At 39.7% G+C, this 13,426-nt stretch overlaps 1 protein-coding gene across 4 annotated transcripts in view; it reads right to left on the reverse strand.

Annotated features, from left to right (window-relative positions):
• LOC130281835 (solute carrier family 2, facilitated glucose transporter member 9-like) overlaps positions 1 to 13,426 on the reverse strand; it is a 90,158-nt gene that overhangs the window by 26,938 nt on the left and 49,794 nt on the right. For all 4 annotated transcript variants that reach the window (XM_056529514.1, XM_056529513.1, XM_056529516.1 and 1 more), the window contains exons 4-8: positions 13,125 to 13,249; positions 10,827 to 10,972; positions 10,428 to 10,560; positions 5,380 to 5,567; positions 4,601 to 4,711 (exon numbers count right to left, since the gene is read on the reverse strand). In XM_056529514.1, the coding sequence (XP_056385489.1) occupies positions 4,601 to 4,711; positions 5,380 to 5,567; positions 10,428 to 10,560; positions 10,827 to 10,972; positions 13,125 to 13,249 (703 nt within the window). The remainder of the gene's footprint in view (positions 1 to 4,600; positions 4,712 to 5,379; positions 5,568 to 10,427; positions 10,561 to 10,826; positions 10,973 to 13,124; positions 13,250 to 13,426) is intronic.

Genomic DNA, 13,426 nt, shown 5'->3' on the forward strand with positions numbered 1-13,426 from the left:
TATAAATGGTTTGGAACAAGAGGCTGATGGGGGGAGGTCAAGGACAGGATCAAAAGGGGACAAGACAGAGACATGAAAGTAATCAGGTTGTAAGGTGGCGATTTTTCTTTGTGTTTATAGGGAAGGATAATCGCCAACACCCTTCTCCGTGCTTCGTTTCCTCAGTCGCGCTTGGTTTTATTTCAGCACATCACTTTTAAAGAAGATTTCCGGGAATGTTTTTATTTTTTGCTCATATACTGCAGCATAGGCTATTATTAGAAAATAATACACAGGTTTTTGTGTATGCCTTGTGCTTAACTGTTTTAGCAGATGTGGCAAGCATGGGATTTTTTTCTTTTAGACATAGTGGCCAAGATTTATTAAATTGTAGGCAGCATTAGGAAACATTTTTAGTGATTAAAATAAAATCATTTTCAATAATTCCTCTGGCCTTGTAGATGAGGGGTTAGAGTCTCATCAGTAAAGGTCAGCTGACAGGCACCTGGTGCGGAGTTCATAACTGGGTTGGGGTTAGTTCACATTATGTGCAAAATATACACTCACAATACTGGTGTCTTCTTCTGTGATAGAGAATGATCTAAAAGGAAAGCAGAAGGCGCTCCATGTGCGGGATCAGCAGGTCAGGCCCATAGGGAAAGGGAAACGATCTATCCCACGCCGCTTACCAGAGTTGGTTGTGTGCACACACACACCACAATGGGAAGCGCCTGTAGATGCTTGTGTCCTCATCCGCAGCCCTCCTAAGAGGCAGTAGATAAGCAATTTGACCGTGTAGTAGGAGATGTCAGCGCTGGATGAAGGAACCAGGAGGAGTGCAGCATAAAATCAAGTTGGGTTTATTAGATACAACGCGTTTTGCTGCGCATGCGCAGCGAAACGCGTTGCATCTAATAAACCCAACTTGATTTTATGCTGCACTCCTCCTGGTTCCTTCATCCAGCGCCGACATCTACTACACGGTCAAATTGCTTATCTGTGATAGAGAGGCATTTGGGCCTACCTTAGATACAGGTGCCCTGGTGCGACCATTTCCTTTCTTTTGTTGTACCCCTGCACAATATATTAGAGTTTCCCCCCCCCCCCCCAAGATTAAAAGTTATTATCTATCCATGGTATAAGGGATATCTAGCTAACCAATGAGGGTCCAAATGCTGGGACACACACATATCAAGAGAATGTAGGTCACATATCTCTCCCAAAGAAATAGAGCTGCAGTGAGATATTCTCTACCAACACTCCTTTCCTAGGGGACTTCTGAATATAGACAAGTTCAGTGCACAGCAAAGTTTAGAAGTCTAGGACAGTGAATGGAGTGGTGGCAGAGCAGGTGCACTTTTGTTCCATCTCCCTGCGGAACATTTGACCTCCGTTCTCCATTGGAGCAGTTTGAACCTCACTGATCAGATTGTTTTCATTTATCCTTTAATCGCAGAAACCTTCAACCCCTTCAAGACCCAGGGTTTTTCCGTTTTTGCACTTTTGTTTTTTCCTCCTTGCCTTTAAAAAATCATAACTCAATTTTTCACCTAAAAGTCCATATGACTGCATATTTTTCGCACCACCAATTCAAATTTGTAATGACATCAGTCATTTTACATAAAAATCTATGGCAAAACGAGAAAAAAAATCATTGTGCAACAAAATTGAAGAAAAAACACCATTTTGTAACTTTTGGGGGCTTCCGTTTCTATGCAGTACATTATTTTGGTAAAAATGACACCTTCTCTTTATTCTGTAGGTCCATATGATTAAAATGATACCCTACTTATATAGGTTTGATTTTGTCGTACTTCTTCAAAAAAATCATAACTACATGCAGGAAAATTTATATGTTTAAAATTGTCATCTTCTGACCCCTATAACTTATTTTTCCGTGTACGGGGCAGTATGAGGGCTCATTTTTTGCGCCATGATCTGAAGTTTTTAGCGGTACCATTTTTGTATTAATTGGACTTTTTGATCGCTTTTTATTCGTTTATTTCAGGATATAAAAAGTGACGAAAAAAGCGCTATTTTGGACTCTCGAATTTTTTTGCGTGTACGCCATTGACCATGCTGATTAACGATCTATTTTTATAATTCGGACATTTCCGCACGTGGCGATACCACGTTTATTTTTATTTACACAGGGTTTTTTATTTTATTTTTCTATTTTTTTTTTTTTTTTTTTTTTTTTTTTTTTTTTTTTTTAGGAAAACGGTTAAATGATCTCTATTAACCTTTTTTTCGCAATGTTATAGCCCCCATAGGGGTCTATAACATGCAGTACATTGATCTCTCATACTGTTCAATGCTATGAGATCATTGATCAATGTTTCTGCCGCTTGACTTCTCATGCCTGGATCTCAGGCACTGAGCAGTCATCCGGCGATCAGACACGAAGGAGGAAGGTAAGGCACCCTCCTCGTGTCCTTCAGCGGTCTGGGATGCCACGATTTCGCTGTGACGGTCCCGAACAGCCCATTGAGCTAACCGGCACTTATTAGCTTTCACTTTAGATGCCGCAATCAAGTTTGAACGCCGTGTCTAAAGGATTAATAGCGAGCGGCACAGCGATCAGTGCCTTGCACTGTAAGCCACGGCTCTTGGCCGTTGCTAGGTGCCGGGCCCGACCCGCTATGACTTGCCATGCCCCCCCCCCCCCCCCCGAGATCTCCCTGCTGCACCCGGCCGCGCCTTGCCCGTGACGTCAGGGCCATGCCCCCTCAATGCAAGTCTATGGGAGAGGGCATGACTTTCATTGAGGGGGCATGGCTGTGATGTCACAAGCGGGGCGTGACCATTCCTCCGCCCCACAACGCCAGTCATCCAGCATGGAGGTGCCGCAGCAGAGAAGGCTGGGATCCCCAGCAGTGGGACACCTGCGATCAGGCATCTTCTCCCCTATCCTTTGGATAGGGGATAGGATGTCTAGGGGTGGAGTACCCCTTTAAGGGTATATATACAATTTATGCAATTTAAAAAGTTTAGAAGGGTGTGGGAAGAAAATGTAAGACAAGAACCAACAAATGGTAAAGACTGACCGTCTAGGACCTAGGAAGAGTCCTTTATTGAAAAGCCAGCACAGTGTGCACTGTTGTCAGAGGAGGAGTGGAATGAGTCTACAAGGGCATTTGGAGAATAGCCAAGACTAGGGGTGACTCCGTTCGTCCATATAAGTGAATGGGGTCAACTGCTCCCGTTAACAGTATACGTCTGCATCCCGTTTTCGGCAGGAAAGAATGTAGTGTGTGTTTGTACCCTTATATGTAACACCTAACTTTATTATTTCCAACCACAGAGTGCACAAGCCAAAACTTTGATGCTGGACCATTTACTTCTAGTCATCCGCTAGAGTTCTATCTGTCAATGTTTACGTTTTAACACATTTGCAACAACTTTGCTGCATTTTGACTACTGGCTATCCTATTCATACAATGTAGCATATAATGTAATCTTTGGTTGCCATTTTGCTTTCCTAGATTCAAATTGCTAACATATTCAGTTATGTATTAAAGGGGTACTCCGCTTCCCTGTGTCGGAAGCTCCGCTCCCCAGCGTCCGGAAGTTTATTGTTCTGAATGCTGTGTGTGGGCTTCCATGTTCAGAGCTGCCCCTCGTGACGTCACGCCCGCCCCCTTAGTGACGTCACGTCCGCCCCCTCAACGAAAGTCTATGGGAAGGTGGTGTGACGGCCATCGCGCCCCCTTCCCATAGACTTTCGCTGAGGGGCGGGCGTGACGTCACGAAGGGGGCGGGTGTGATGTCACGAGGGGCGGCCCTCTACACGGAAGCCCGCACACAGCGTTCGGAACAATAAACTTCCGGGCGCTGGGTAGCGGAGCTTCTGACACAGGGCAGCAGAGTACCCCTTTAAGGGCAAACATGTGGTGGATTCTTCCACCACTGATTTTGCTGTAAATTCACAGCAAAATCTACATGACTGCTTTACATGGATTTCACTCATTCTACTTTGAAAGGGGCTACAATCTTCGGTGAATATCCACAACAAAAAAGAACATGCGGCAACTTGTAAAATCTGCACTGTATGTCAATTTGCATGTGGATTTACCTTAATACACTCTTCTTCAGTATGTGACATGACAAAAGCTCCAGGAAGAACAACATGTAAAAACTTTACTAATCAAAGCCAAATCAATTACTTAAATAGTGCCGACCAAAAGTTTTAGGCAGGGGTGAAAAAAAGCTAGCCTACATCTAGGTTATATCTGTAGTTAGTTATTTAAAATGTGTGTAACAACCTCCTTTACAAAAACGATGTGCAATTGTACCTAAAAGATCTGGTGCAGTTTTAATGGCAAAGAGTGGTCATACCAAAAATATATTTCATTTAGCTTTATCTTCTGTTCATTTACTTTGTATATGGCTAATTGATCAAATAAACACCTCTATTTTACTTTGTGCAAAAGTTTTAGGCAAGTATTGAAAAAAAAATGCTTCAAAATACTGTATATTAAAATGTTAATATAAGGTTAAGATTTTTTTTTTTATATGGCTGCAGATCATAATTCTCATTTACCTCTTATGTATTCAGTTCCTTTAATAAGTGATTTTTGAAGAACTATAAATAGAATTTTAAGTAAAAGTTAACACCTACCCCAATCAAACCTGCAATTATCTCAATTGCACCTGTGCCCACAGTTGTGTACGGTATCTCTGCCAAGGGGACGCCGGCATCCTCAAATATTGAGTTAGTATAGAACCAAATCTGCAAACAAACAAAAAATTGCATTAAGTAAAGGGGGTTACCAACTTGAGCATTTCAGCCACCTTCTGTGGTGGACTGGGGTTAGAATGGGCACTTTGACTGTCAGTAAATACACTGGGCCACAAACAGCAAGCTGGGATGCACTTTGTGTTTTGACCTTTCCATTGTAGCCAGTATCTTTTTTGGCAATTTGTGCCACAGAAGCTCTTCTGTGGGTTAGGATTGAGCTGGCTAGGCTTGGCTTCCTATCTGAATCTTGGGTGTCCATGACCTCATTGCCAATTCACCGGACGTCCATCCTTGGAACCAACCACTGAAAACCAGTAACACCCCACAAGATATGCCATTTTGATGATGCTGAAGGTGCTCATGGTGGGCTTTTAATAGTCACAGTGTATGATCATAATATTAGAGGTACCATCATGTAATTTAAGAAAATGTTTCTTGGCTTAGGAATGCTATAGCACATATGTTTATTTATTTATTTTCCTTTGTAAAGGTTACACCATACAAAGCAAAATAAAAAACAGCAGTAGAACACTGACCTAGTAGGCTAGTACTATTAATTGCATGGACCAAGTATTGGGTGGACATTTAGCAACTCCATGTCAACAATGATAATTTTGTAGGTAAATGTATAACTAATATTTAATCTATAGGAGACTTACTGCATCAATTCCAGACAGCTGCATTCCCATATTTATTACAATAACAGATAGAATCTGCCAGAACAATGTGCGGTCCAGTAAGAGCTGACACACAGAAACGGTCTTTACAGACAATAGAGAATTCTGCTCTTCCTGCATTTCCTCAATGACATCTTGGACATCAAACTCTCCACGGAAACAACGAAGAGCTGAAAAAAAAGACAAAAATAATTGGTTTTAAGTGAACACTCTTATTCCCAGGACAATAAATACATCTTCAAAAAGATTTGCAGACAATTCCAAACTCTCACTTCTCCCACTTTGTAGCTCACTGTCCGGACCCTTCACCTTGTTCCTAATATTCCTTAAAATAAACCCACTAACTACTTTTTTTTTTTTACTGGAATGGCTTGGCTTGAGTTTTATACCATAGCATTTCCATTGCATTTATGCTTAATGAAAGTATACTACTAAATTGACCACATACTGGTATTACTATGTAATTTGTAATACGAATATCTGAATTTTACTAGACAACAACTAGCTATGTTACAATTGGTCTCAGTGCTCATGTCTTAAAGCAATTCTGTGGAATTGTTCTTTGATAACAATAAGAAGCTTCTAGGGAATCTTAAAGCTGGCCAACTGGCAGCATGATTATGTAGTTTTAGTGACCTGTACTACAGCTTCTTCACTTCAGTGCAGGTCTTCCCTGGGTACAGGGTGTTACAACAGAGGGCTAAGCAGGGGTGTAACTATAGGAGGAGCAAAGGATTTAACAATCTCTCTGCAACATAAAAGAAATTTAGTTTTATACATGACACATGCTAGTTATAAGGCCTTGCTAGAAATTTTCGTTTAGGGCTCAGGATATTCAAATTTGCTCTTTGGAACAAAATAACCAGTACCATTGGCGCTGTTTTTTACAAGTCATTGGTATACCTATTCACACAGGAGTCTCAGGATAGGAGAACTTTGAAAAATGTGAATAGATTTTAATCACATTATATTTATGTATGCAAGTAGCAGCTATGTTCCTCAAGTAGCTGCTTCAATAAGCTTGATCCTATGGGTAGGCATATCTGAGAAAAATAATCTGGTTCTATATCTACAACCTTATTAACCACAATAAAAAATTGTCTGTTTACCATCTGTACCAAAAATAAAAACTGGCATTCCTACCAGCGGTGAAGCTAAAAGCACCTGGGGCCCTGACAGATGGTAGACTTTATAGCTGTGAATTCTTACGGGAGTGCTATATAGCGATATCATGGCACAGTGCTCCCAATTTAGAATCTGCAAAATAGCCCAATCTGGAGCTTCCATGATTGCAAAGAGGAAAAGAATAAAGCTGACTAACACATGGAGCTCATAGTGAGACCCTCAGAATACTGGAGAAGTTGTCAACAGACTCACCAATGAGGTTCTTTAAATTATGTCACTTCCATGTTAGTCGTTGCCCTACAAAACTTTTTAAAATTATGTCATTGCTTAATTCCGCCTTTGACCCATTACGGATACAGCTAATTTTAGTGTTTTTAACCTTCCAAGAACTATACACAATTAAAAGTATGTTTATTTATTGGCAGGCGAACGACAAAAACAAACAAACAAAAAACAAACACTCATTTGGCTATGAATTGTTTTTCTTAATATACAATATTTCATGTACCATACAATGTATTGAGAAGCTTAAAAAAATATTGTAGGGTAGAATGGAAAAAGAAAAATGTTGCAGTAAAATGTGTCTTTACTTTTCTTTACTTTTTGTGTTTTATTTTCGTGGGGCTTAGCATGCAGTAAAAATTATATTTTAACTTTATTTTTCAGGTCAATTTGAATACAAGGATATCAAATGTATAAAGTTTTTGTTTTTAATACTACTTTTTACATGATAAATGAGAAAAAGGGAACTGTGTTAACCTTTAACTTTTTTTTCTTAACATCTAAAACAAAAAATTGCCCAATCTAAAGCAAAAACTGCCCACTAGAGCACTGGACAATGCAACTGGTTTATTACTCATACAATACAGTGTAATCCTTAAGTATTATTGCCTGATCACATTCCCTTATTATGCTCTACTTCTGGCAGGGCCTAATGGAACAATGAACATGGCAGACCTTATGACCATGTAATGGCACGCACAAGCTCCATTTCTCTGTCTCACCCCTCAAATCCCATTAATAATCACGGCATCTTGGGGAGGGGGTTGTAAATTGCCCGGATTAGAGTTATTACTGATCCCAGCCACTGCAGTCAGGTGTCAGCAGTATAAACACAGCTGTACTGGCATCTGCTGCATGTAGAGCTGGGTCAACGCTGGAGCCATATTACTCTCTAGCATATCCGCCATACAAATAATTTAGGTATTTTAGTGATAGATTTTACAATGGCTTTACTTCTCACAAACAATACTACAACTGTTTAGAGACTGTATATATGATATTGTATCTTAGCCCAGTGACTTAAATGGCACTAACCCGAAATGCCAACAGTTTTTGAAGAATGCATTCATGTTTTTATTATCTTGCATAACCCCTTTAAGGAAGCGATACATGGGCGCATTCTGAAGGCTGACAAGATAGGTCCTTTCTTGGATCCTTCTCTTCAAGTGTTTCCCCATATAAAGCTTGATCAGGATATCTAGATATAATATCAGGCCACATAACTCAAGCCTTGGTTCTGTTTTGCTCCAATGTTGCCTTTATCTCAGTTGCAGTCATTTCTTAACAGCTCAAAATGATAAATACTGTTCTATATCACTCAGTGGCCAGAATATTACACTGAGCATTACAAATTATAAAAAGCAGGAAAAAAAAGTGAAAGTTTCTGCAATTATAGCACGCACTGAAAAATAAACAGAGACAAATTGAATTTCGAGAAAGACCAGCAAACCATTAGCGGTGGAAATAGGAGAGCACAAAACCCCTCCCCTTTCTTTGTCTCGTACTTTGTGACTGGTGATTGTGAGTCATTTTAATAGCCAACAGTGTTGTCTCAATAGCAAATGATCATTGCTTTGTGTGTGCTGGGCAATTCAACAAACAGACAGAAAGAAGAGTGAGAGTGAAGAGATTCACAGGTATCTTCTTTAACCTGGGGGAAGCAATGAACGTGACAGACAAGACTACAAGTGGTATCATCCATTCATCTTCCTAAGAGCAGGAAATAGGCATCAGCAATTCTACAACAATGGAAGTTCTGTCAAAAGGACAAGACGTCCAATGTCTAGGAGAAATTTGAAGAGACAATATTGCATGTTCAGGATGAAATTTAGGAGTCACCTATACTATGTGTAATTTGGGCCCATATTCTAATAAACCAGACAAAATAGCAGTCAATTCTATATTACATATACCCCTCCCTCATGTAGGACATGGAACCTTACTTGATCATTGGCGACGGTAATCAAAGAAAGCGGATGATCAAAAAGATACTGCTGTTGGATGTCTGCCTGTCCAGTAAACCTTTCAAAGGCAATTAACCTTCTTCGCATCTTATCTACAGTGATCTTTGTACATGTCACACCGTATGCCCAGAATCTTCCATAGACGTCAATAAGTTGTTTTAAAGCTTATGTTTTTTTTTCGTTTAGTTTTTTTTAAATGTTTGAAATATTTTCCCACCGAGTCTCAAAATAGGCTGAAACTTCCTATTCTCAAGAGATCACTTCTCAGCAGTCTTTTTGTAACCATTACAAGCAGGGGTTACAGGGAATGGTAACATTGGAAGGCTAGAGGCAGAAAAATCAAGATTCACTGTTGACAATTCACTGTTGACAATTGGTGATTGTCACAGGTCACCTTCAAGGAGACCATCCTTCAGGCCAAAAAGCTTGCCCACAACACTCTTCAATAGAAGTCAATGAGTCCTTTCCTGACTGAAGTTTCTTACATACAAGTGTTTACAATAAATTGATTTTATATTATTGAGAAAAAAAATTTAAATATACAAATCTAAAAGAAAGTGATCAATTTCATTTAAATATGGCCTGTGGCAACCCATTTTTCTTTTTCTTTTACTGTCATTAGATAGCTTAGGGTGCCCTGATAAAACACCATTTTACAGTTTCTTGATAGTTTGTCAGTCAGATTGATGTTATACAGTCAGGTGGTGTTAAATGGGTATTCCAGGATTTTTTTTATTTGACTATGCTACAGGGGCTGCAAAGTTAGTGTAGTTCATAATATAGTGTCTGTACCTGTGTGTGACGGTTTTCTCACAATTCTTCTGTGATTTTCACCCCACTATTTATTTTTAACAGCATACAAAATGACTGTTGTCTTGGATTTTTCCCAGCTTGCAATGCGGCCGAGACCTGACTCACTAGTCAGCTGATGACAGGGAGCCTGTCTGCTTCAATAGGCAGAGGGATCAATCTGCAACTAATGCAACAGCTGTAGACACCCTGATTGAAAACCACAGGTCTTTTGCTTCAATGGGTGGGGTGGCTGATGTGTGAGAGGGAGAAAAATAGCATTGTGGGATTTGTAGTCAAAAAACATAAGTCAAACAGGAAATACAAGTTCACACAAAGCTATCCGCAGTGTTAGGTAATCTCATGACATAGCCATTTAGCCCCAAGACAAGCGCAGATCCTTCCTAAGCATGTCCATTACTGCCTGCCAGGTACGTACTAAAATCACTTTATGCTGGATAACCCCTTTGATGTTTTACATTGAGGGGCATGTATGCCTAATACACACCCCCTGACTGTATAATCCCACCCATCACTCCCATTATTAAAATTAAGTTCCCACCCATCTGACCGATTCCCTAAATTGTTAGATAAACTATAAACCCTTGTATCTTAGGACTAGATGGGTGTATCAAGAATCTGTAAAAAATGTGTTTGTGATCCGGACAGCTTAAGCTATTTATTGATAATTCTATGTCATTTGTGTTAGCCACAGGGCCTCTTAAGGAGGAATTATGAATCCTAGCTCAGTTAGTGTTATTGTAGAATTTCAGAACAACAACATTTTATTCCATTATTTAACTGAAGATTAAAGATTTGAAAATTCAAGTTTTCTGGTCATTTCTTTTGTTATAACATCTTGTCACTCACCAGCAATAGTAGCGTGAATATTGCTCTTGTCAATAAGTAAGTAGCGAGGACTTTCTGGAAAAAATGGTAACATGGAGACCTGAATAAATGTGGGCACCACAACCAAAGCGAGAAACAGAGGCCAGGTCTCATCCTGATAAAAAAAAAAATACAATAAGAATGGTGTAAAAGTGTTAACTTCTTTATGTATATAATAATGCTAGCCCCCAGAAGCACAATCATAATCTGAAACATTAATAAATAAAATTAAAAAAAATTAAAAATAAAAAAACAACTCTAAAAAGTGCTTTCCATGCAATTTTTTGACACATGACTTTGATTGATTAAAATTGTAGAGTTTGCCCCCAACCATGCAAAGCCCCTCCTCACCATAATGGTCCTAATACACACAGTACTGACCTGACCCAGTAGCTCCGGAAGGCCAAGTACCTGTGCGCTAAATACTCCAAGGCAAATGAAAATACTTGGCATCAAGCCTAAGCAGCCACGTAAATTCTTCGGAGAAATTTCTCCCAAATACATGGGAACCACACTGAGGGAGATACCTAAAGAAAAATCCACATACTGATTAAGATGACTAGACCATTGTGCAGTGGGACAAAAATATACAAACAGTTAAACATATTTTAGAGCAGGATAAAATTTTACTATATATTAATACAAATGTAAAAATTTATTATGTTAGGCCTGTTACCATGTTTGTAAGAGTATTCAACCCTTTTTCGTTTGCTTTTGTATTGAAAATGTTTTGGGTTTTCATTACAATAAGCAGACAGACTAGACTATCCATATGAATGAGTCCAAATGAATATACACTATATGGACAATATGTTGGGTCCACCTTTTCACATGGACGTTCTGTGTCAAATTCTACTTTGAATTCCATGCCGAATTTTAGGTGCATTGCATTTTGTTTTAGATTCAATAGGGATTTTGCCTGGTCATGCAGACTGTGGACTTTCTGCCATCGGAAAGCAAAACTCACAGCGCAATGGCAAACACCAAAAGTGTAAAAAATGTTGCATGTACCAATGCAGTCACCTTTACAGACAAAGAAGGAGTTGTTCTAAAGAACTCAATGAATTCTAGCATAGCACTGTATATAGTGGCTACCTCTGCAACAAGTCAGTTAGTGAATCACTCAGTGGAGGCTACGTGAAGTCACAGAATGGGGTCACTGAGTTATAAGGTGCAGAGTGCATAAAAGTCATCAACGCTCTGTTGATTCAATAAATGCAAAGGACTAAACCCTATCTGGCATTAGAAATTAGTGCAAAAACATAGTGCAAGCATAATGCCAAGCATCTGATGAAGTGGTGTACAGCACGTCACCTCTGGACTCCGGACCAGTGGATACACATTCTGTAGAGTGATGGATCATAGTTGTCCATACTGATGGGGGGGGGGGATAATGCTATGAGGGCGTTTTTTTTTTTTTTGTTTGTTTGTTTGTTGGTTTTTTAAAAGGTTTGCATAGGTCCCTTTATTCAAGTGAAGGGAAATCTTAGTGTTATAGCAAACCAAGACATTTTGGACAATATATGTCATGAAGAGTGATAAATCTGACACTGCTGCTCGTTCACTTTTTACACTCAGCAGGTCGACAGTTAATCACAACCTGGTGCTTAGCACACTAAAACAGTCTATAGACTTAAAACATAATCACAAATACATAAAGAATGTGTGGCACCCAACATTATAATATTAAATAATTTCATTGAATAAAACTCAACATGTTGTGGGTAATTTACAAGGGCGTAGACTAGGGTCGGAAAAAGGGTAATCCTGCACAAAAGACCGTCGCCTCACTACACCCTTGTTTGTCTTTGCCTGTAAATGTAAGCAGGACTCACAGGCTTCCTCTGTGTGGGCCAGGTGAGGCAGGAAACACAGACTTTACCTATGTGTCTGAGGGAAAGCATAATTTAAAAAGCATTTAAACAGCATTTTATACGTGTATACAAAGCGTAAAAAGGAGAATCATTGTGGGGAAAAACGTATCCGGGCAGGATAGGGGGTAAGTTTTAGATTGTGGGGTCCGACCACTGGGGCCCCCAGCAATCTCCTGTATGGAGCCCGGCTCTCCCCCAGGGAGGGGCGTCCCGGCCCCTGCCTGAAGCAGTGGCCACTACACCCCCTCCATATACTATAGCCGAATGGCTCACCAATAAAGATATCTGGAGGGGGCATGGTGGCCCCTGCTTCATGCGGGGGTCGAGACGTGCCACTCCCAGGGAGAAGCTCCGCATAGGTGATCGCTGGGGGGAGGGGGGGCAGCGGTCGTACCCCCCCACAATCTAAAACTTATCCCCTTTCCTATTTAGGAATAAAAATAACATTATGGCCTAAAGCTCACTGCCCCCCTTTTATTATATATTGCCCTTAGACAATCCAAAAAAGCTGCTTTGTTTACAAATACATTGGGGGGGGGGATTTATCATCGGTTTAACGCAGTTTTTCTGGTGGTAAAAAATTTGCACAATAGAAAGTGGTGTACTGAAGTGAAAATTAAAATGTGCTGCGATCATTTAATACAATTTGGTGTACGTTCACATTAGCATCACAGACAAAAATTGTTCACCTACACCAACAATGATAAATTCCTCCATTTAATTTACTATTAAAGAGTATACAATATGATAAAAGTCATTTTAATGCCCCTTTCAATATGTTCAAGAGATATTTCTCTACATTTACCTGAGTGAATGCCTGTGATAAACCGTCCAATAATCACCATTTCCGGGGACTCTAAAATACGACTAAATCCCATCAAAGCACCAGCTATGAAAACCAGAGGGGAGCTTTTTATTAACGTTCCTTTTCTGCAAGATATATATGAGAAGTTTAGAGTAGTTGGAAAAAAAAAGGGTAGAAAAATTGCAGTTTACTATACTAAGCAAGAGTTAAAGGAGATATCCAGCCAAAAGTGGCAAAACTAAAAGTATAAAATATATATATGTTTCTCTCTTGCATCTTCCATTTACATTACATACACACGT

This window comes from Hyla sarda, chromosome 7 (assembly GCF_029499605.1).
Source record: "Hyla sarda isolate aHylSar1 chromosome 7, aHylSar1.hap1, whole genome shotgun sequence".
Lineage (NCBI taxonomy): Eukaryota > Metazoa > Chordata > Amphibia > Anura > Hylidae > Hyla > Hyla sarda.